Source organism: Kogia breviceps, chromosome 13 (assembly GCF_026419965.1).
Source record: "Kogia breviceps isolate mKogBre1 chromosome 13, mKogBre1 haplotype 1, whole genome shotgun sequence".
Classification (NCBI taxonomy): Eukaryota; Metazoa; Chordata; class Mammalia; order Artiodactyla; family Physeteridae; genus Kogia; species Kogia breviceps.
In genome coordinates, this window is record NC_081322.1 from 65329638 (window position 1) to 65356025 (window position 26388).

Sequence of the window (26388 nt, forward strand, 5' to 3'; positions counted from 1 at the left end):
TTACACCAATGGACAGATCATCCAAACAGAAAATTAATAAGAAAACACAAGTTTAAATGACACAATAGACCAGATAGATTTAACTGATATTTATAGGACATTCCATCCAAAAACAGCAGGTTACACTTTCTTCTCAATTGCGCATGGAACATTCGCCAGGATAGATCAAATCTTGGGTCACAAATCAAGCCTCAGTAAATTTAAGAAAACAGAAATCATATCAAGCATCTTTTCTCACCACAATGCTATGAGATTATAAATCAATTACAGGGGAAAAAAAACATAAAAAAACACAAACACAGGGAGGATAAACAAAACATTACTAAATAACCAAGAGATTACTGAAGAAATCAAAGAGGAAATCAAAAAACACCTAGAGACAAATGATAATGAAAACATGACGATCCAAAACCTATGGGATGCAGCAAAAGCAGTTCTAAGAAGGAAGTTTATAGCTATACAAGCCTACCTCAAGAAGCAAGAAACATTTCAAACAATGTAATCTCACACCTAAAGGAACTAGAGAAAGAAGAAAAAACAAAACCCAAAGTTAGAAGAAGGAAAGAAATCATAAAGGTCAGAGCAGAAATAAATGAAATAGAAACAAAGAAAACAATAGCAAAGATCAATAAAACTAAAAGCTGGTTCTTTGAGAAGATAAACAAAACTGATAAACCATTAGCCAGACTCATCAAGAAAAAGTGGGAGAGGACTCAAATCAATAAAATTAAAAATGAAAAAGGAGTAGCTACAAGAGACACCACAGAAATACAAAGCATCCTAAGAGACTACTAGAAGCAACTCTATGCCAATAAAATGGACAACCTAGAAGAAGTGGACAAACTCGTAAAAATGTATAACCTTCCAAGACTGAACCAGGAAGAAATAGAAAATATGAACAGACCAATCACAAGTAATGAAATTGAAACTGTGATTTAAAAACTTCCAATAAACAAAAGTCCAGGACCAGATGGCTTCACAGGTGAATTCTATCAAACATTTAGAGAAGAGCTAACACCCACCCTTCTCAAACTCTTCCAAAAAATTGTGGAGGAAGGAACACTCCCAAACTCATTCTACGAGGCCAACATCACCCTGATAGCAAAACCAAAGATATTACAAAAAAAGAAAATTACAAACCAATATAACTGATGAATATAGAGGCAAAAATCCTCAACAAAATACTAGCAAACAGAATCCAACAACACATTAAAAGTATCATATACCATGATAAAGTGGGATTTAACCCAGGGATGCAAGAATTATTCAATATATGCAAATCAATCAATATGATACAGCATATTAACAAACTGAAGAATAAAAACCATATGATCACCTCAATAGATACAGAAAAAGCTTTTGACAAAATCAACATCCATTTTTGATAAAAACTATGCAGAAAGAGGGCATAGAGGGAACATACCTCAATAATAAAAGCCATATATGGCAAATCCACAGCAAACATCATTCTCAATGGTGAAAAACTGAAAGCATTTCTTCTAAGATCAACAACAAGGCAAGGATGTTCACTTTCGCTACTATTATTCAACATAGTTTTGGAAGTCCTAGCCAGGGCAATCAGAGAAGAAAAAGAAATAAAAGGAATACAGATTGGAAAAGAAAAAGTAAAACGGTTACTCTTTGCAGATGACATGATACTATACATAGAGAATCCTAAAGATGTCACCAGAAAACTACTAGAGCTAATCAACGAATCTGGTAAAGTTGCAGGATACAAAATTAATGCACAGAAATCTCTTGCATTCCTATACACTAATGATGAAAAATCTGAAAGAGAAATTAAGGAAACACTCCCATGTACCACTGCAACAAAAAGGATAAAATACCTAGGAATAAACCTACAAAGGGAGACAAAAGACCTGTACTCAGAAAACTATAAACACTGATGAAAGAAATTAAAGATGATACCAACAGATGGAGAGATATACCATGTTCTTGGATTGGAAGAATCGATATTGTGAAAATGACTATATTACCCAAAGCAATCCACAGATTCAATGCAATCACTATCAAATTACCAATGGCATTTTTTACAGAACTAGAACAAAAAATCTTAAAATTTGTATGGAGACACAAAAGACCCCAAATAGCCAAAGCAGTCTTGAGGGAAAAAAATGGAGCTGCAGGAATCAGACTCCCTGACTTGAGACTATACTACAAAGCTACAGTAATCAAGACAGTATGATACTGGCACAAAAACAGAAATATAGATCAATGGAACAGGATAGAAAGCCCAGAGATAAACCCACGCACCTATGGTCAACTAATCTATGACAAAGGAGGCAACGATATACAATGGAGAAAATACAGTCTCTTCAATAAGTGGTGCTGGGAAAACTGGACAGCTACATGTCAAAGAATGAAATTAGAACACTCCCTAACACCATACACAAAAATAAACTCAAAATGGATTAGAGACCTATTCAGGTCTCTAAGACTGGACACTACAAAACTTTTATAGGAAAACATAGGAAGTACACTCTTTGACAAAAATCACAGCAAGATCTTTTTTGATCCACCTCCTAGAGTAATGGAAATAAAAACAAAAATAAACAAATGGGACCTAATGAAACGTCAAAGCTTTTGCAAAGCAAAAGAAACTACAAACAAGATGAAAAGACAAACCTCAGAATGGGAAAAAATATTTGCAAATGAATCAACGGACAAAGGATTAATCTCCAAAATATATAAACAGTTCATGCAGCTCAATATTAAAAAAACAAACAACCCAATCAAAAAAATGGGCAGAAGACCTAAATAGCCATTTCTCCAAAGAGGACATACAGATGGCCAAGAAGCACATGAAAAGCTGCTCAACATCACTAATTGTTAGAGAAATGCAAATCAAAAGTATAATGAGGCACCACCTCACACCAGTTAGAATGGGCATCATCAGAAAATCTACAAACAACAAATGCTGGAGAGGGTGTGGAAAAAAGGGAACCCTCTTGCACTGTGGGTGAGAATGTGAATTGATACAGCCACTATGGAGAACAGTATGGAGGTTCCTTAAAAAACTAAAAATAGAATTACCATATGACCCAGCAATCCCACTACTGGGCATGTACCCAGAGAAAACCATAATTCAAAAAGACACATGCACCCCAATGTTCATTGCAGCACTATTTACAATAGCCAGGTCATGGAAGCAACCTAAATGCCCATCGACAGATGAATGGATAAGGAAGATATGGTACATACATACAATGGAATATTACTCAGCCATAAAAAGGAACGAAATTGGGTCATTTGTAGAGACGTGGATAAATCTAGAGACTGTCATACAGAGTGAAGTAAGTCAGAAAGAGTAAAACAAATATCGCATATTAACGCATATATGTGGAACCTAGAAAAATGGTACAGATGAACTGGTTTGCAGGGCAGAAATTGAGACACAGATATAGAGAACAAATGTATGGACACCAAGGGGGGAAAGCGGCGGGGGGTTGGGGGTGGTGGTGTGATGAATTGGGCGATTGGGATTGACATGTATACTCCGATGTGTATAAAATGGATAAAAAAAAAGAAAGTTTGGCTAAATTTATAGGAATTAACATTATGTCATTGCTGTTTTAAATACCAGTTCTTTGATTCAGTCATCTGTTTAGGCGATTGAAATGTTGACAATGCTCTAATTAGAACTGGTTGATTTCTAAGAATTGAAGATTTTTTAATACTTTAGTTTCTATCATTGTTTTTACATCTTGCAGTTGCTATTAGATTCAAGGCTGTTTTAACAAAGAAAGGTAGGAAATGGAGCCTCCATGGAACACTCATTACATGCCTAGCACTATTCATGGCACACTGCAAATCCAAACAACACCACAATGAGTTAGAGATTATATCCCTTTTGTAATGAGGAAAAAAAAAGCTGAGAGATGTTGAGCAACTTGTTGAAGGTCACACAGCCCTGGTGGAGATTAGCTTCTTTTCATTTTAACTTTCCATTGTGAAGAATTCCAAGCATATATGAAAGCAGAAAAAATACTACAATGAATGACCACATTTTCAATGACTGCTAACATTTTACTATTGCTTCATTTCCCTGAATATTTTTACTGAACCACTTCAAATTAGATTACAGATATCATGACATTTCACCCTTTAATACTGCATCATATACCTTTAAAAATTCTCCTACATGTCCCATTTGATTATCGTACCTAACAATAAAATAAGTCTGTCATATTATCTAATATCTGGTCCTGATTCAAATTCCCCAATTCTTCCCCAAATATCTCCTATAGCTTCCCCCCAAACCAGAATCCAAACAAGAATCATTAATTGCATTTGTTTTTTTATGTCTCTAAATCTCTTTTAATCTAACCAATCCACCCCCACTTTTTTCCATGACATTGACATTTTTTTTTTTTTTTTTCGGTATGCGGGCCTCTCACTGTTGTGGCCTCTCCCATTGTGGAGCACAGGCTCCGGATGCGCAGGCTCAGCGGCCATGGCTCACGGTCCCAGCTGCTCCGCGGCATGTGGGATCTTCCCAGACCAGGGCACGAACCCGTGTCCCCTGCATCGGCAGGCGGATTCTCAACCACTGCGCCACCAGGGAAGCCCGACATTGACTTTTTGAAGAGACCAGGAGGGGAGTCTTGTAGAAGGTCTTCACATTCTGGATCTGTCTGATGGCACTTCCTGGTGTTGTCTGACTTAATTTTATAGTCAATGTGATTCCTATTAACCCCTTATTAGATCTTAAGATTCGGGTTAAACGTTTTTGGCAAGACTGTTTCATAGGAGATGCTGCTTATTTCACATTCACCATATCAGGTGGCACACATCCAGCCATCCCACCATTAGGGATGCTGGTTGGATCACTGACAGCTGGATCCCTGGAGGGGATATATACAATGAATTGTATGGGAACGTTTGTTCCTTTGTGATTAACAAGCAATCTGTGGGTGAGCTTTGGTATCATGTAAATATGGCAAATGAAAATTAAAAAAAATAAGCGTCTTAATGGTTTTAGCTCGAATTGATGATCCTTGTTAGAATCATTATTTTAATATCACTAGCATTATCAACTTTATTATTCTTTCTACTTTATTAGCTAGCATTCTTTTGAAGAACACATTCTCCTGAAGAATATACAGTTAGTATGTAGCATGTCTTAAGAAGAGCTTTACCTCCTCAACTGGATGAACTATAGTATCCCTTTAAAAGGAAGGGAAAGTACTGAATTTTTTTCCTTATAATTTTCAATTTTCTAAGAATTTGGTCACTTCCATAGATGGCAAGTGAGTTGTTTTGTGGTTGGTGATGCGTTTTGTTTTAGTTTTGATTTCTTTTTCTTGATTATCCTGTTAGACTCATGGATTTTTATATTCAGTAATACAAATTTTATTTTAATAGTTCCCTGAAAATAAGATTCAAATAGTGGTTTGTCTCAATTTCAATCACACTGTTCTTTTATTACATCATCATCTCATAAAGTGTCTCATGGTTGAAAAATTCCACAGAAGATGGGAGAATCATCTTTTATTTAGCTAAAGTTTGAATATTAATTTTAAGGCTTGTGAAGCTGAAAAAAGGATAAAGATGTAAGAAGTGGTTCTGTGTTTTTAAATCCTAGTTCTAAATAGTCCAAACATCAGTGATTATTCAAAAACTGGGAAATTAAAACACAGATCATGAAGCAATTAGTCATAACCTCAAACAAATACACAACTAGAATTAAGAGTCTTTGGGCAACAGATTATGACAGTTAAGAACTGTTCTTACATTAGAGTTCTTAAAGTTAAGATAATATATTTGGAAAGCCTCAGATTTAGTGATCATCTTATGACATCTTAATCTTTAATTGTTTATCTTTTATGAATAAATCAAATTTCAAAATACATCTAAAGAAAAGATTTTATAAATTAAAGTCTGATTACTATCAGAACTCAGGAACTCAGATTAATTTGTATATTTGCAGGGGACCAATAATAAAAAAAAGTGGGAGAAGATATAAATTACTAAAAAGTTTGATTAAAAAGAGAATGCAACTGTATTTTAAAATATGCCAAATGTTATTAATCTTGTTTTGTATTATATACTATTAATTAATAAAATTATTATATTAAAATATTCATTTATTTAGTCAACCTGTTTTCCTTGAAAATCCCTTTAACTATTTTACCATATAAATATTAATTTATATAGGGAATTTATATAGGGAAGCCCACAAATCATTTTTAGATCACTGATGCATAAGGAGTTTTGGCTTGTGTAGAGTTTTTAAAATAACCTTAGATGCAGAATTTTATTATAATTATAATTTAATTATAATAAATAATTATTTATAATAAAACAATTATTTTATGAAAAGTGTATATTTTTCTGATTTCATTTTTCAACTAAAAATATTATTTCAAATAAAACTTTGTGCATTGAATATCACCACAATCCATCAGCAACAAGCATTGTATCATTATTTTAGTCTGCGTCTTTTAAAAAGTACTTAATACTCATACTTTACTTGCCTCAAAGATTTCCCAGAACATCATATAAGGGCATTTAATTGGTCTTTCCCAAATAATGTAAAAAAATGTCCAGGGCTCATTTTTTCTTATGACAAATTAAACAAAACATTTCTCCAGTTAAAAATCTTAAAGGGGGGCTTCCCTGGTGGCGCAGTGGTTGAGAATCTGCCTGCCAATGCAGGGGACATGGGTTCGAGCCCTGATCTGGGAAGATCCTACATGCTGCAGAGTGGCTAGGCCCGTGAGCCACAATTACTGAGCCTGCGCGTCTGGAGCCTGTGCTCCACAACAAGACAGGCGCAATAGTGAGAGGCCCGCGCACCGTGATGAAGAAGTGGCACCCGCTTGCCATAACTAGAGAAAGCCCTTGCACAGAAATGAAGACCCAACACAGCCATAAATAAAAATAAATAAATAAAAATCAAAATCTCCCACTTTATAAAAAAAAATCTTGACAAGTTTCTTCTACAATTCATAGCTTAACTAAGATCAAAATTTTTTCCTCTACGAAAAATATGGCAAACTATTTCTATGTCTGTAGTAAAAACTCCTGCAAGAGTTGTAAAGGGTCTCTGAAAGAGAGGGGTTAGACACTCAAAAGAGAGCAAAATCTGATTACCTTAGATAGTATTCAATATCTAGAACCTTAAAAAATGTTATCAAAGCCAGAACCAAGGAAATCACACAAAATTTGTTCACTGAGATATCCTAATCTTCAAAAATTCCAAAGACGGTTCAGCATATGAGACAATGTCCAGTGATAAAAGGGAAAAAAGCACATTCTATCAATGGCTACAATTCAGAGACTGTCTCTGAGGAGACCAGTCACTGCCAAGACTGCCATCTCGGGAGGCTTCATCTTGGGAGGCTCCACCTCCAACAAAACTGAAATCATAGGGGCAGGTGTACAAGAAACAGAAACAGGAAATATCTGAGTTTCCTTCCTCCCTTTCTTTCTTTCTTTCAGCCCCAGGAAAGCAAAATCAATCTAAAATAGGAAACTTCCCTGATGTTCCACAAAACACTACCTTATTTGGCAGTTGAGGGCTGAATGCAGAACCCATATTTTTAATATTAGTTTGAGCTGGAATTTAAAATATCAGGTAAAATAAACTAAAAACTGAATTACAACCCAATGTCAGGATTTTGCACAACAATATGAAACATTAAATAAGGAGATGTAATTTGTTTTTTAGGAAGTCAGATGGGACAGAAAGCAAAGGGACTATCTATCAAAGATTCCTTTTCTTTGTATCGTTGGGTACAGTTTCTTGATTTCCATGGAAAACGTCAAGCTGTAATTACCAACTTTTCGGAGCTCAAAGGAAGATTCAAACTGGTGCCCAGATGCCAGGAGTAGGACTGCATAATTAATTCCTGACTGTAGTGTTGGCTCAGATTCAAATGCCTTTTTGAACCTATAAGAAAAAAAAACACACACACAAATGTACAAGTTTACTTTTTCAGTCATGAAACTTTGAGTTTGCAATAGCTTCTGTTTGCATAACTCCAAGGCCTGAGCAAGTAAAAATATTCCACTGGCCTTCATCCCAGAATCTAGTGTGCTATTAGGATTTAATGCTTAAGTGACTGCATACCCTCACCCTCAGCAACACGGCATTCCCCCCACTTAACTCAGCCTCTTCATAGCATCTCCAGTCTTTAAAAAAATCCTCTCTTCAAACTCTTCCAGAAATGTGAGAGAGCGTGTGTGTGCACAAACATGTGTAAACAGTGAAAATTTAAAGATAAGAACCCTGTACATATTTTTAAGTGGTTTTTAAAAGCTTTAAAAAGACACAAAGCAATATGTATATGTATATGTATATATATATATATATATATATATATATATACACACACACACACACACACAAAACAATGAGGAAGATCATTTAGGTAACATACTGAGACAATCACTTCCATAAGAGTGATATAGAAATGCAATAAAGAATGTCAATTGCAGTAAGAAATTAAGGAAAACAGAGATTGTGCCTGTGCATACTAATTTTGGCTCAAAGAGAATGAGAACACTTTTCTGAATATGCATGAAACTGAATATCAACATTTAAAAATGTTTCAACATTTGAAAAGACTTCAGTGTTTGTACATCCCCTGTATTTTCAAGGAAACACTTCCTAGGTTCCATTCAAGGGTCTCCTCACATACGTCATTTAACAGGTAACAATATTCAATATTATTTCATTTAAGAGCATGAAGAACAAAATTAAAATAAATGCCCTAGTGACTAATAGAAACTGAGCCAAACATGAAAAATGAAATAGTTATTTTAAAAAAATCAGATCAAGGAAAATATAAAGACTAAATACCTAATGAATAACCATTTAATGATACAAAAAAAAGGATACTTAGTGAAAAACACATTAAAATTCCAAGATAAAGACATTCTTATTAAAATCATTAACTGTGAAACTGAAGGATGGGAATTGCCAAAATGGCAGCCAGCACAATAATGTACATTAGAGTATATTCTTGGCTTTTATATACACTTGAAGTTTTCCATAATTTAAAATGGTAAGGTAAACTTGAAAAGAAAAGTACACCTTTTCTGAATATTGAGAATCATGTGCCCTTTTTAAGGGTCTTACTTTTTAAGCAAAAAAAGTGTTTCTGAAAGGAAACAAAAATCAAATAAGTATTAATCTTAACTAGTTGGCTCGAATAGTTATGTATGTGAAATAAGAAAAATATATTTCCAACTGCATCACTGTTGCTGATTAAAAAGCATTTTTAACTCTCCAGAAGTACAGGTGTTTCCCAAATCTAAAATGGAAAAAGCATGTACCCAGACTGCTGATATCCAAAGCAGGTCATATCAAGGAAAGAGAGGATTTATAAGTCTTAGACTCATATAAGACCCAAAGGTCTTTGTGTTTGTTCAAAGGCAAGTAGAAGGTCCCAGTAAAAAAACATATAGGAGAAGAAAGGAGTTAATACCTTTCTTTCTACCAATACTTTATAGTTTCTACAAATTCATATCAAGATACATAATATTTTTCAACAAATAAATTCTTTCATTTCTCCTGAAAGAAAAGAACATGGAATAGTTCTCTTCAACATATTCAAAGGAAGATGCAGAAAGCAAGATAACACCAAATCAACCAATAAATATTGACTAAGTGTTTCCTATGTGCCACACTAACCAAAATGAAAAATTTGGCTTATATCTGTTTTTCTATTACCATAAATAATACATTTAAAAATATTTTAACCAAAATATAGATGCAATAAATTAATAATTTATACTTTTGATGGCTCATAGCACTCCATAATAATAAGCTGGGTATTGAGGAGAAGGTCTTAAGGAAGTGGGAATTCTCACACACTGTAAAAGTACATTAGTATAGTATTTCTTGGCAGAAATTTGCCAATATCTATCAAAAATTGTAAAATATTTTAAAAAGCAATGCATACCTATTGATACAAGATTTCCATATCTATGGGTTTATACTAAGAAAAAACATTAACTATGTAATCAGAAATTTGGTTACAAAAATATTTGTTACAAGATGAAAAAGTACTTCCTAAGTTTCCCACAATATTATAAAATGGAATATGGAATAAAATGTATTCCGAGTGTTGGGAGAGCTATGTAACTGTTTAAATTAGAAGAATAATCAATGTCAGGGGAAAACCTGAGTTTCCAAGTAAGATGTAATAGTATACTTGGGAGCCACCCTCACTCCTGCTACAACAACTAGATGGGAAAAAGGATACACATCAAAAACATATTTTTATAGATGCTGGAGATCTATGGAAGCAACAGCAACAACAAAATCACTGAAATAAAATTCCGAACAGGGAAGTGTCCTACCAAGGAGAGCTGAATTGCTTTTGTCACTATAGGGGCATTTGCTGATTCCAACCATAATATTAAACGTACGCTTGGCATAGGCAGAGAAACTCTACCTATTTGAAACTCTACCAGGGAAAGAGAAACAAGAGGATTTCCTGATAGTTGCATGGGCTGGCATGACAGGGTGAAACCTGGAGGAACCGCAAATGTGCAGCTGGTTTTCTCCACAGGACATTTGTTGAATGCTGGCTATACGGGCAGTTGGGGATGAGGTATGGCTGGAATGGCAGTGAAATATGAAGTCCAGGAGTACTTAGGAGTGAAGTGTTACTTGAGGGAGGAGCCTGCAACAAATAGAGGGCAATCTCCAAAGTCCGGAGCTGTATAATATAAGAGAATAAAGAGTCAAACTCAAATCTCCAAAGGGCAGTTATAAAATCTTCCACAGTATTTAAGGGATAAGAAGATAGAGCCCTGCTTGGCTCTCAATCAAAAGCTGAGGGCTGTCACATCCACGAAGCAGGAACAAAACAGAGATAGACAGGGTCAAATAAAACTGAAACCCAGGATGGCAGAGAACTCACCAAAAAAGATACCCCACATCCAAAGACAAAGGAGAAGCCACAATGAGATGGTAGGAGGGGCGCAATCACAGTAAAATCAAATCCCATAACTGCTGGGTGGGTGACTCACAGACTGGAGAACACTTATACCACAGAAGTCCACCCACTGGAGTGAACGTTCTGAGCCCCACGTCAGGCACTCCAACCTGGGGCTCCGGCTATGGGAGGAGAAATTCCTAGAGAATCAGACTTTGAAGGTTAGTGGGATTTGACTGCAGGACTTTGACAGGACTGGGGGAAACAAGACTCCACGCTTGGAGGGCACACACAAAGTAGTGTGTGCATCGGGACCCAGGAGAAGGGGCAGTGACCCCGGGGGAGATTGAACCAGACCTACCTTCTAGTGTTGGAGGGACTCCTGCAGAGGCGGGGGGGTGGTTGCAGCTCACCGTGGGGACAAGAACACTGGCAGCAGAAGTTCTGGGAAGTACTCCTTGGCGTGAGCCCGCCCGGAGTGTGCCATTAGCCCCATCAAAGAGCCCAGGTAGGCTCCAGTGTTGGGTCGCCTCAGGCCAAACAATCAACAAGGAGGGAACCCAGACCCAACCATCAGCAGTCAAGCAGATTAAAGTTTTACTGAGCTCTGCCCACCAGAGCAACAGTCAGCTCTACCCACCACCAGTCCCTCCCATCAGGAAACTTGCACAAGCCTCTTAGATAGTCTCATCCTCCAGAGGGCAGACAGCAGAAGCAAGAAGAACTACAATCCTGCAGCCTGGGGAACAAAAAACACATTCACAGAAACATAGACAAGATGAAAAGGCAGAGGGCTATGTACCAGATGAATGAACAAGATAAAACCCCAGAAAAACAATGAAATGAAGTGGAGATAGGCAACCTTCCAGAAAAAGAATTCAGAATAATGATAGTGAAGATGATCCAGGACCTCAGAGAAAGAATGGAAGCAAAGATCGAGAAGATGCAAGAAATATTTAACAAAGACCTAGAAGAATTAAAGAACAAACAAACAGAGATGAACAATACAATAACTGAAATGAAAACTACACTAGAAGGAATCAATAGCAGAATAAATGAGGCAGAAGAACGGATAAGTGACCTGGAAGACAGAACGGTGGAATTCACTGTTGTGGAACAGAATAAAGAATGAAAATAAATGAAGACAGCCTAAGAAACCTCTGGGACAACATTAAACGCAACAACATTCGCATTATAGGTGTCTCAGAAGGAAAACAGAGAGGAAGGACCCGAGAAAAAGGTTGAAGAGATTATAGTTGAAAACTTCCCTAACATGGGAAAGGAAATAGCCACCCAAGTCCAGGAAGCACAGAGAGTCTCATACAGGATAAACCCAAGGAGAAACATGCCGAGACATATAGTAATCAAATTGGCAAAAATTAAAGACAAAGAAAAATTATTGAAACCATCAAGGGAAAAACGACAAATAACATACAAGGGAACTCCCAATAGGTTAATAGCTGATATCTCAGCAGACACTCTACAAGCCAGAAGGGAGTGTCATGATATAGGTAAAGTGATGAAAGGGAAGAACCTACAACCAAGATTACTCTACCCAGCAAGGATCTCATTCAGATTCGATGGAGAAATCCAAAGCTTTACAGACAAGCAAAAGCTAAGAGAATTCAGCACCACCAAACCAGCTCTATAACAAAGGCTAAAGGAACTTCTCTAAGTGGGAAACACAAGAGAAGAAAAGGACCTACAAACACAAACCCAAAACAATTTAGAAAATGGTAATAGGAACATACATATTGATAATTACCTTAAACATGAATGGATTAAATGCTCCAACCAAAAGACACAGGCTTGCTGAATGGATACAGAAACAAGACCCATATATATGCTGTCTACAGGAGACCCACTTCAGACCTAGGGACACATGCAGACTGAAAGTGAGGGGATGGAAAAGGATATTCCATGGAAATGGAAATCAAAAGAAAGCTGAAGTAGCAATACTCATATCAGATAAAAGAGACTTTAAAATAAAGAATGTTACAAGAGACAAGGAAGGACACTACATAATGATCAAGGGATCAATCCAAGAAGAAGATATAACAATTATAAATATATATGCACCCACCATAGGAGCACCTCAATACATAAGGCAACTGCTAACAGCTATAAAAGAGGAAATTGACAGTAACACAATAATAGTGGGGGACTTTTAACATCTCACTTACACCAATGGACAGAGTATCTAAAATGAAAATAAATAGGGAAACAGAAGCTTTAAATGACACGATAGACCAGATAGATTTAATTGATATTTATAGAAGTCTTGAGGGAAAAAAATGGAGCTGCAGGACTCAGACTCCCTGATTTCAGACTATACTACAAAGCTACAGTAATCAAGACAATATGGTACTGGCACAAAAACAGAAACATAGATCAATGGAACAGGATAGAAAGACCAGAGATAAACCCACGCACCTATGGTCAACTAATCTATGACAAAGGAGGCACGGATATACAATGGAGAAAAGACAGTCTCTTCAATAAGTGGTGCTGGGAAAACTGGACAGCTACATGTCAAAGAATGAAATTGGAACACTCCCTAACACCATACACAAAAATAAACTCAAAATGGATTAGAGATCTGAATGTAAGACTGGGTACTATAAAACTTTTCGAGGAAAACATAGGAAGTACACTCTTTGACAAAAATCACAGCAAGATCTTTTTTGATCCACCTCCTAGAGTAATGGAAATAAAAACAAAAATAAACAAATGGGACCTAATGAAACTTCAAAGCTTTTGCACAGCAAAAGAAACCATAAACAAGACAAAAAGACAACCCTCAGAATGGGAGAAAATAGTTGCAAACGAATCAACGGACAAAGGAATAATCTCCAAAATATATAAACAGCTCATGCAGCTAAATATTAGGAAAACAAACAACCCAATCCGAAAATGGGCAGAAGACCTAAATAGACATTTCTCCAAAGAAGACTTAGAGGTGGCCAAGGTGCACATGAAAAGCTGCTCAACATCACTAATTATTAGAGAAATGCAAATCAAAACTACAATGAGGTATCACCTCACACCAGTTAGAACGGACATCATCAGAAAATCTACAAACAACAAATGCTGGAGAGGGTGTGGAAAAAAGGGAATCCTCTTGCACTGTTGGTGGGAATGTAAATTGATACAGCCTCTATGGAAAACAGTATAGAGCTTCCTTAGAAAGCTAAAAATAGACTTACCATATGACCCAGCAATCCCACTACTGGGCATGTACCCAGAGAAAACCATAATTCAAAAAGACACATGCACCCCAATGTTCACTGCAGCAATATTTACAATAGCCAGGTCATGGAAGTAACCTAAATGCCCATCGACAGACAAATGGATAAAGAAGATGTGGTACCTATATATAATGGAATATTACTCAGCCATAAAAAGGAACGAAATTGGGTCATTTGTTGAGATGTGGATGGATCTAGAGACTGTCATACAGAGTGAAGTAAGTCAGAAAGAGAATAACAAATATCATATATTAACACATATATGTGGAACCTAGAAAAATGGTACCAATGAACCGGTTTGCAGGGCAGAAATAGAGACACAGATGTAGAGAACAAATGTATGGATACCAAGGGGGGAAAGTGGGGGTGGTGGGGGTGGTGGTGGGATGAGTTGCAAGATTGGGATTGACATGTATACACTGATGTGTATAAAATCGATGACTAATAAGAACCTACTGTATAAAAAAATTATATAAAATCTTTTTAAAAATAAAGTAATTTAAAAAAAAAACCTGAAACCCAGACCAACTGAACTCAGTTGTGGGTTTTTGGTTTTTTTTTTTTAGAAGATGTTGGGGCTAGAAGTTTATTAATTAATTTATTTATTTTTGCTGTGTTGGGACTTCGTTTCTGTGCGAGGGCTTTCTCTGGTTTTGGCAAGCGGGGGCCACTCTTCATCACAGTGCACGGGCCTCTCACTTTCGCGGCCTCTCTTGTTGCAGAGCACAGGCTCCAGACACGCAGCTCAGTAGTTGTGGCTCACAGGCCTAGCTCCTCCGCGGCATGTGGGATCCTCCCAGACCAGGGCTTGAACCCATGTCCCCTGCATTACCAGGCAGATTCTCAACCACTGCACCACCAGGGAAGCCCCATCAGTTGCAGTTTTTGAAGTAATCAGCTTCTCACCCTACCTGGCTAACAGAGGAAAGTGAGAGCCTTCTATGAGAGAAAATAAAATTATCCTCAGTCTCAATAATTCTTAAATACAAAATATATGGCATACAGTAAAGAACTATGAGACATGCAAAGAGTCAGGAAAATGTGACCAATAAACAAAAGAGCAAAACAAACAAGAGGACCTGCCTCACAGATAATTCAGATGTTGGAGTTTGTAGACAAGCACTTTAAATAATTATTACAAATATGGTGAAGGAAATCAAGAAAAAATGGACAAATGAATGAAAAGAGAAACAATTTCAACAGAGAGTTGAAATCTAAAAAAAAAAGTGAATCAAATAATCTAGAACTAAAATATACAATGCCTGAAAATAAGAATTCATTGTATGTGTTTTATAGAAGACTAGACGCAGCAGAAGATAGATTTGGTGAAATTAAAAAAACAGGTCAATAAAAAATATCATAACTGAAGCAGGGAGAGAAAAAGGTAGGGGAAAAAACAAAACAGAACGTAAGAGACATGTGAGATATAGTTAAATGGTCTAACATATGTATCACTGTAGCCCCTGGAAGAGGAAAGAGAGAATACAGAACACAAGAAATATCTGAAGACATAAGGCCAAAAATATTCCAAACTGTTGAAAACATTAACCCACAGATCCAAAAAGCTCAACAAACTTTAAGCATGATAAAATAATCAGCACAGCCTAAATGTCAAAACCAAAGACACAGAGGAAAATCTTAAAATCAGCCAGAAAGAAAAAGGTACATTACTTTTCAAGGAGCAATACAATTGATAGCTGACTTTGCAATACAAACTGTGGAAGCCAAAAGATAATGTAACAACACCTTTAGAGTGATAAAAGGAAAAAGAAAATGTGTAAGAAAGATGTGTTCGTACAAACAAAAACTGGCAGAATTGGTTGCCAGCAGATCCGCATTACAGAAAATACTAAACGTATTCAGGCTGAAGAGTAGTGATTCCAGTTGGAAGCACTGAACTGCAGGGAGACCATCAGAAAGGGTAAATATTTGACTATATATAAAAGATATTAACTAAACTATTAGATATTTATACTGATTTAGGTTTCTTTCCTTGTTCAGGAAGTGGTAAAGTACAAATTTAAGGTAGACTGTAAAAGCCAAGGATGTGGATTGTCACCTTTAGGGAACTACTAAAAGCATAACATAAAAAGTATTACTAAAGTGTCAATAGACGATAAAATGTAATACTAAATTAATCGAAAAAAAGGAGGGAATGGAGGATTAATGGAACAAAGAAGATATGAAATAAACAGAAAATAAATAGCAGGATGGTAAGACATAAGCACAACTACCAGTTACCACATTAAATGTAAATGACCTAAACACTCCAAATAAACAAGATTTCTCAAATTTGATTTAAGAACAACAGCGAAAAAAAAAAAAAGAGAAAAGAAAGAAACAACTATAATGCATTTAAAAGAGACACACTTTAAATATAAGGATACAGTTAGGTTGAAAGTAAAATGATGCACAAAGATGTATCACTCAACTACTAACCGAAAGAAATCTGTTGTGATTATACATTAATATCAGACAAAACTAACTTTAAGGCAAAAATTATTGCAAGATATAAGGAGGAACATTTCATAATGATAAAATGGTACGTTCAACAGGAAGATTTATAATCTTAAACACACCTGTTAACATGGCTTCAAAATACATAAAGCAAAAACTGACAAAACTAAAAAATAGACAAATCTACATTCATAGTGGGAGATCTCAAAACACATCTCTCAGTGATGATCAAACAGCCAGACAAAAAATATCAGTGAAGATATGGAAGATTTGAATAACATGATTAATCAAGTTAATCTACCTGATTTATGTGGAACACTACACCCAACAACAGTGGACTATATCCTGGGCTGTAAAGGCACCTCTCATAGAAATAGAATTAAACTAGAGAACAAGAAAGAAAGATATGTTTGTAAATTGGGCACCTACTTCTGAAGAACCAAGGGGTCTAAAAAGTCACACTGAAAATTAAAAGGTATTTGAGCTGAACAATATTGAAAGTTCAATACATCAAAACTTCTGGGATATAGAACAATTTTTATCTTTAAATGAATATGCTGGGAAGGGAGCAAGGTTGAAAAATCAATGCTCTAAGCTTCCATCTAGAAATATAACAGCATATATTCCCACACAAAGTGGAAGGAGGGTATAATAAAGGAAAGAACAGAAATCAATGAAGTAGAAAATAGATGTGCAATAAAGAAAAACAGTGCCAAAAGTTGGTTCTAGGAGAAGATAAATAAAATTGATAAACTCCTAGGTAGACTGCTCATAAGAGAGAGAAAGAGAATACAAATTACTGGTACTCAAAAGTATCAGAAATGAAAAGGGGGACATTAGTATAGGTCCTACTAGCATTAAAAAGAAACTAAAAGTACATTTGGAATAACCTTATCCCAATAAATACGACAACTTAGGTGAACTGGAAAATTTTCTGGAAAATCACAGATTAGCATGACACAAGAAAAAGAAAGGAAACTGAATAGTTCTATATCTATTACAGAATTTATAGCAATCTGAAATTATTCTTTTTATCATCTATCTCCCACTATAGAATGTATGCTCTCTGAGAGCAGGGGCCTTGTCAGTCTTGTTGAGTAGTAAATCTCCAGTGCCTGATCCATCAGGGTGCCTGACTCATTGCAGGTGGTAACAAAATACTTGCTGAATGAAGAAAAACTGCATCCACTTCTTACCAAGAGCCAGGCTGAGACAAGTGATAAATACAGCAGGTCGTATAAAAGTCAAATAATCTACTCACTTCCCTAGTAATCTAAATCCTGACCTTGATAAGACCATAAGACCAGAAAGCTACGTCCTTGGACCACATTACTAAATTGCGTATCATCTTCACCACATTATATTTTAATATTATTGGAATTCACTATTTAATAAAATTATTGAAGATATTGTTTACATAGTTTTCATTGCTGCCTACTTAGAGTCTTACATAAGAAACTCCTTTAATTTATTGCTAGGGAGAGTATAGTCTCCTCTGAAGAAGTGGCATATGTATGATTCACTTTTCATGCTGTTACTAAAAAGCTTATTTTAAAGAGCATGTTGATCCTTATCACTGGAGTATCTGTGTTCCCTGGTGCTAACTTTCCATATATATTTTATCATTTCACTGTTTTTTTAAAAATTCAAACTTGATAAAAATAAATATAGATGCTAAAATAATGAAACCATCCATTTCGCCTGAAGATGATAAATCAGTCATTTTAGGGTAAATGTGCCAAGTATCAACAGCAAATCCCAGTGGCTTGCAAGTTTCTGTATCAGCTGGCTCAGCCCTGCCTGACATTGTTCTCCCTCTGGGACCCAGCCTGAAGGAGGGGCTTTCCCCAGAAAATGGCTAAGGAAAAGTATACCTGGCACAGCCGCGACATAGCTTTTAAAGCTTCTGCTGATAAAGAGTATCAACCAACACACATACCCGAACCTGGTGTCATGGGGTGGGAATATATCATCTTCCTATGAACAGGGACTGTGTATTTCTAACAATAATACAATATAGCCCTGATGATATTCTCTACCACGGGAAGCTGTGGGTACCACCAGATAGTAAAAGAAACAATAACAATAGCTGCCTATTATGACTGGGCATCTACTGGGTATAGGCATTGTACTTGACACTTCGAGCATAATATTTCTAATTCTGACAACTCTTTAAGGTAGGAAGGACTCTCTCAAGTTTACTAATCAGAACATTAAAGCATGGAAATAGTCAGTCACACAATTTAAAAGTAGTTGAGGGCTTCCCTGGTGGCGCAGTGGTTGAGAATCCGCCTGCCGATGTAGGAGACACGGGTTCGTGCCCTGGTCCGGGAAGATCCCACATGCCGCGGAGCAACTAAGCCCGTAAGCCATGGCCGCTAGGCCTGCGCGTCCGGAGCCTATGCTCCGCAACGGGAGAGGCCACAACAGTGAGAGGCCCGCATACCGCAAAAAAAAAAAAAAAAAAAAAAAGTAGTTGAGCAGGAACTTTACCCAATTCTGCTGGATTCCAAACCTGAGCCCTCTTCTCTGTATGACTCTGCTTATCCTTTGGTGTGTGTTTAAAAAAATTTTTTTTAGTCCTTTTTCATTACCTCTGCTTTTGTTTTTGCTTTTTAGTAAAAGGGAGTTGGGTGAAATAGGAAGAATAATAATAAGAAATAAAAATGGAACTGCTTTCGGGCTTCCCTGGTGGCGCAGTGGTTGCGAGTCCTCCTGCCGATGCAGGGGACACGGGTTCGTGCCCCGGTCTGGGAGGATCCCACGTGCCGCGGAGCGGCTGGGCCCGTGAGCCGTGGCCGCTGGGCCTGCGCGTCCGCGACGGGAGAGGCCACAGCGGTGAGAAGCCCGCGTACAGCAAAAAACAAAAACAAAACAAAACAAAAAAATAGAACTGCTTTCATATTAAGGATAAAGCTTGGATTCTATATACTACAGAAACAGGTATTGATATATTCTTCAAAGAATGGTGTTTGTCACAAAATGTATTTGATCAATCTTATTAGACTATAGACTAATATTTTTAAAAGACTGATATGGCAATACTGCTGAATGTGCCCATAAAAATGCACCAAAGACATTTCATGTCATTGAAAACTTTACAGTTTAACTAGCAAGAGGATAAATGAACATGAACAATATGTTAGTTCTTACATAAAGAAATCTATAAACTGATTAATAGTGTAAAACTATCTATAAAAATAGAGAAGTAAAATGATTAGAGGTAAGTGAAGCTAAATTAAGACTTCATGAAGGAAACAAATCTTAAGGATGGAACCAGGCATCTTAAGAAAATTCTAGTGAGTATATTTGAGTAACTGTATGAAGTTATTTCCACTATTGTTGATTTTTTTCTATTTTAGTACTAAATATTTGTTGAAAGAATAAATAATTTGTATTCTTCAACTCATTATTACATTGAAGAGTTGCAAAGTATTTGTTCAAGTTTTCAAAGCAACAGATTTTTGTTCAAGGGCTGCCTTATATCAGCACTGTATTTGTCACCTGATTGTAAGCTCACTCTAAAAGAGCTAAGTACTTGATAATGGAGTGATGAGCTCTTTATAATAAAGACATAGCTCACTTTTTGCATCTGTACGGAGATGTTCAACAAAATCAAGAATAAAGAAAATATTCTTGAATCAATTGTTTCGAGCTAAAGAGCATCCACTTTCCATCAAAGAAGAAATTGAGCTCAACTCAAGCTCCTTCTATTTAGCTGTCATTTTCCTTCTCTGTGATATAACAGTTGTGATTCTTTCTGTGAGACATACAAGTAATTAAATTAGAATTTCACAGTGCCTTACATCTCCAGGGATATTTCTGAAATTATCACTCATAAAATAACTCAGAGGTAAAGCAAGACAGCATGGGATGAAAACTAGTGCCAAATCACTCTGTTGATCTGATCTGGAGATGGGGGGAAACCCTCTCCAATTCAAACTACTTATTTGTATATGATTTTTATTATTAAAGAAAAGTCAGGATGAAAAATCTAAAAACTCAAAATTCTAACTACCTTCTTTCAGTCCTTTTACTATTTGCATATTATTTTTCCAAAAAAAGAGAACATGCTATTTTAATAATCTGTTTTTTAATTTTCATATGATATCATGAAGCATGTTACTATTAAATATTTGTTTAAAACCACATTTTCTGTACTTCCCTGGTGGTCTAGTGGTAAAGAATCCACTTTCTAATGAGGGGACACAGGTTCGATCTCTGGTTGGGGACCTAAGATCCCTCATGCTGTGGGACGACTAAGCCTGAGTGCCACAACTACTGAGCTCACGCGCCTCAACTAGAGCCCGTGTGCCACAAACTACCACGTGCTCTGGAGACCAGAGGCCACAACTAGAGAGAAAGCCTGAGTGTCACAAGAAAGAGCCCATGTGCCACAATTAAGACCCCATGCAGCCAAAAAAATTTTTTAAAAAAGAAGAAATTCACAAAACCTGAATTTTCTTCTGGGCATATACTCAAAAGAATTGAAAGCAGAGTACTCAAACAGATATTTGTACACCCATGTTCTTTTTTTTTTTTTTTTTTTTTTTTCAGTACACGGGCCTCTCACTGTTGTGGCCTCTCCCGCTGTTGCAGAGCACAGGCTCCGGACACACAGGCTCAGCAGCCATGGCTCACGGGCCCAGCTGCTCCATGGCATGTGGGATCTTCCCAGACCGGGGCACGAACCCACGTCCCCTGCATCAGCAGGCGGACTCGCAACCACTGCGCCACCAGGGAAGCCCTGTACATCCATGTTCATAGCAGCATTTATTCACAATAGCCAAAAGGTGGAAACAAACCCAAGTGTCCACTGACAGGTGAATGAATAAACACCATGTGGTATATACATAAAATGGAATACTATTCAGCCTTTAAAAAGGAAATTCAGACACATGTTACAACATGGTGAACCTTGAGAACATCATGCTAAGTAAAATAAGCCATTCACAAAAAAGACAAATACTATATGATTCTACTTATATGAGATACCTAGAGTAGTCAAACTCAGAGAGACCAAAAGAAGAATGGTGTTTGCCAGGAGCTGGAGGGAGGGGAGAATCGAAAGCTGTTTAATGGGTACAGATTTTAAGTTTTGCAAGTTGAGGAGGCTGTGGGTGAGCAGTGGTGATGAGAGCACAGCAATATGAATGTACTTAATGCCACTGAATCATATACTTAAAATAGTCAAAATGGTAAGTTTTATTTATGTATATTTTTACCACCAACCCTCCACACATACAACTTTGAACGAATGATATTCCATCACTTGGGGATGTTATCCTTCCATTTAACATTTTCCCTACTGTTGGACATTTAGGTTTCTTCCAATTTTTCGTTACCATACAATTCAGTGTAAGAACATTGTAAACACATCTTTGTTTCCATATCTGCTATTTTTTTAGGATAGTTTACGAAGTACATAACTGGATTAAAGAACATGAATTATTTCAAGGCTCTTGATACATAATGCCAAACTGCGTTCCAGAAAGTTCTTACCAATTCACATTCCCAAGAGCAGTATAGGAGAGAGACTTTTATATCGCACCCATGCCAAATTAAAGTATTCTCGCCTCTTTCCATTCTTGCTAATCGATATCAAGAAAGCACAGCTCAGGATTTTAATGGGCACTTACTTGATCACTCCTGAGAGTGAAGAGTTCTCATATGTTTATGACCAATCTAAACTCATCCTTCCAATAACTGCCAATTCCCTCAAATTAAAATGCAAAACCCATATTCTAAGAAGGCTGGAAAGACGGGAGGAGACAGATTCGGGAAAGCTCTGAAGGGGAGGTAGGGCCAGGGGTTTAAACTTATTCTTTAAAGATATGAAGAGCAGTAAAGATTTAGGAAGAAGGGACTGACAGCAAAATACAGGGAAAGTCTAAACATTTAATAAAAAAGGAACAGTCATATTATCAATTATGCTTAATCTAGTCAATAAAATGGATCCACTAAGCAACATTTCCAGGGACAAAGAACTCTGCATAGTTGAAAAACCCCCCAAGCAATTCTGATATCCAGCCAGGCCTGGAAACAATTGCTTTGGTTCACTAAGTGAAATCACCCCTATTCTTCCAAATGCTCCTTCCTTTTCACCATAATGCCTGGCAAACATCTAGTTCTCTCACTCATCCCTCTGACGACTGGGTTACAGAAAGCAAGCCTTAGTTTCTCTCCTTAGGTGCATAATGCTCATTAGCCACAATTAGAAAACCTCCACAGTGACTTATTAAATACGACCATTCTTGTACTTCGACTTGGTCATGCCACAACAGAGCTTCACGCAATCTGTCATCTGTTGAATCCCATATTAAATCAAGGTCAAGGCATGAGAGCAATGCACCAGGGCACTTGTTTACAAAGCAATCATGGGCACACTCTGTGTTTTACCCAAGCCTCCAGGTCATCCTGGAATTGCTGGTCCCTTAAGTGCCATCTACATCTGGACACCAGTGAGTTGGGTGTCATGCTGAATTACGAAGAACTCTTCAGGTTTTGTGTTCTAAGGATAAAAATCATCCAAAATTTGGAAACTCACTTATAGAGACAACCAAGGACTAAACAAAAATGTTAGTGAAATAATGGTGAGATAAAACTCTGGCAGGGGGCAAGAGGGTGGTAGAAATAGAGATAACACAGAGAAAGATATCTCAAAGCCAAGGGAAAAAAAAAGGGCTAATCTGGCAAATGGAAAATAGACATTGGCCTTTATTTGTATGTCGATTGGTTTGTTACATAACTCTTCCAAAGTAAAGCCAACCCCATTAATCATGCAAAAACTAAACAGTTATTAGGCACGCATTACTGTTTGAATAGCACTGTCACTGACGTAAAAGAAAATTAGTTGATAAGGCAAAGCTGTCTGTTCTTTCCCAAGTTACTATGGAAAAATGAACATATTAATGCTAAAAACAGACTTAATGCTTTTAACTTCCTGGCTATGGATCTTTTTTGGCATCACAACAGGGAGACATGATTATGCTAATACAGTATAGGCACCTAATTCCCTTTCAAAATTCTGAAAATGACTTCCTATCTCCCCTCAAGAATACCATGATCTCTAAAACCAAATATGATTTCAAGCAATCAGTGCCTATCCCAGGTGACCCCATGACAGCTATGGAATTGATATGTGAAATTCTAGCAAGTCCTATGTACAAAGTATACAGACTCTCTTTTCCCTCATTAGCTAAAATGTTTAACTAGATCCAGAAATAAGAAAAGGGAAACTCAGGCATATTTTGGGAAAAAGGAATCTAATCAATATCCATTAATCTAGTCGATGTCCATTTTGAACATGGATAAATACAACATTATATAAAGAAATATAAAATATTTTCTCATATTATATACTAAGGATATAACTCTAAGGGCCTACTAAATTCCAGGACTTGAAGATATGTTGCTTCATTTAATCTCTCAAACAGAGCATCTATTTCTCCTGACGTGATGAGTTTAAACCATTTGTAATAATGCCATCTTCCTTGCTAGTGACTTGTGTAGTGCTGCGGTGATGATGAAATACTAGAAGCATAAATAAATGTAAGGAAAGTGTGGGGCAGGTATTTATGAGTGTTTTCTTAGTCGTAAGAAAAAGATACAAAAAGTGATGGTCTCCTTTTCTCCCATCTCAGACCTGGCATAGCTAAGTTAGATTGATACCTGAAATGGCCACAGCCCCTTGCAACTCTAAGAAGGCCAGACTGAGGGCAGAGCCACCCACAGCAATAACAAGGAAACAGACTTGGCTGACATTTTTAAGCTGCCGACTCAACCTAAACCAGACCCAGCCCTATTTCTGGACTTCATGTTTTAGAAGTTACATTTTCTTATTGCTTAAGCCCATTGGAGTAAGGTATTCGGCTACTTTTAGGATGCTAAGAACATTTCTAATTCATCTAGGTAGGTATTATTCTTATTTTTCAAATAAGAAAACTGAATTTCCTAAAGGTTAACTAATTTGCCTAAGATCACACTGTTTCCAAGAACTGAGTCAACATTTATTTCATGTTGGTCTCCCAAAAGTCCAGGCCTCCTCAACAAAACAGTACAGATATTCCTAGAAATGTTTGTTCCTAGAAATTCCAGGAAAGTGAGCCTAGGACGCAGTAAAAACAACACTGGATCTGAAAAAACTGTACTTGAAATTTTATTAATCACAAAACATCAAGAAATTCACTTAAGTTCTTTGAGTTTCACTTGCCTTAGTTGTAAAATGGAAAGAAAAATGTCAGCCTTGCCTACTTTACAAGGTGTAAGCCTCCAGTAGTTAATAACATATACAAAAACCTTATGTGAACTCTAATGTTTAAGGGACTGATTATTATTTCTACCTATTGAACAAATACTGCATATATCAAAATGTTCTCAGTAAGTCATTCTATATATGAATTCAGCATAACTACTTTGTGGTTATTTCTTTTTCAGATTAGGTTTAAAAAGAAGTTGTAGACATAATCTTGGCAATGAACCTTCCATGACCTCCAAGTCATGGTCCATAATATTGCCTTGGGTCATTCCATTTCAGTCTGCCACTTCAGGAACTCCATGGGTTTTGTTTTTTGTGGTTTTTTTTAGGATGTAAGTCTAGGCTCTTGGGTCACAATATCTCCTTTGAAAGCTGGCTATCCTCCCAGCTTCATTCTCTTGCCTTGCTCATTTTTTGGGGGGGCGGGGGCCCACATCTTGCAGCACGTGGGATCTTAGTTCCCCTACAGGGGATTGAACCCACGCCCCCTGCAGTGGAAGCTGAGTCCTAACCACCGGACCACCAGGAAAGTCCCGACCTTGCTCTTGATTCTATAGTAGCCCCAAACATCCTCAAACCAGCACTCGTGACGGGTACCACTGCTGCTTTCTTTAACTTATATTGATCTTTATATTGACAAGCCATGATAAAAAAAGCTACAACCGTTTAATAACTAAAAGTCAAACTCAGTTTAGTTACCTAAAGATCAAAAAGGCATTTTTCATACCTTAACTTGGATTATAGAAACTTACACACAGAAAAAAATTAGCATTATTTTAGCCATCCGCAAGAGCTTCAGTGACCAAAAATAACCAAGGAAGTGACAATGAAAAACATCAAATGTCAGAGAACTACTCATTTTTTATACTTAAATCAGCAGGATGTGTTCCTTTAAACGACTCACCCTCTGTCCCAGATAAGCTTCAACAAGTAAAGTTTGTTCTACAACATATTACTATTCTCCAAACTTAAAAAAAATCTAAACCATAAACTTTTTTCTTATTTTGTATTTTGCATTCTGAATCCCAAGTAAACCTCTTAGAAAATAGACCTGCATTAGAAGATCTCCCTAGAAGTAAAAAAGTGCCCTGATAATAGTACTCATACCAAACACAATGAATGCTCAGAGGAGTGTCAAGCTTTCTCCCTGTAGTGTAAGTCAGGAACAATAAACTCATTAAAGATATTAAAAAGGGAAATTTCGGGACTTCCCTGGTGGCGCAGTGGTTGGGGGTCTGCCTGCCAATGCAGGGGACATGGGGTCGAGCCCCGGTCTGGGAAGATCTTTCCCACGTGCCGTGGAGAAACTAAGCCCGTGCACCACAACTGCCGAGCCTGCACTCTAGAGCCCACAAGCCACAACTACTGAGCCCACGCACCGCATCTGCTGAGGCCTGCGCACTCTAGAGCCCGTGCTCCACAACAAGAGAAGCCACTGCAATGGGAAGCCCGCGCACCGCAACCAAGAGTAGCCCCCGCTCACCGCAACTAGAGAAAGCCTGCATTCAGCAGT

The 26388-nt window shown here is 37.0% G+C and overlaps 1 protein-coding gene across 2 annotated transcripts in view; it reads right to left on the bottom strand.

The window, feature by feature from the left end:
- The window catches only part of MAP3K5 (mitogen-activated protein kinase kinase kinase 5), a 222076-nt gene that overhangs the window by 95730 nt on the left and 99958 nt on the right, over positions 1 to 26388 (bottom strand). For both annotated transcript variants that reach the window (XM_059083975.2, XM_059083977.2), the window contains one exon: positions 7803 to 7915. In XM_059083975.2, coding sequence (XP_058939958.1) covers positions 7803 to 7915 — 113 coding nt within the window. The remainder of the gene's footprint in view (positions 1 to 7802; positions 7916 to 26388) is intronic.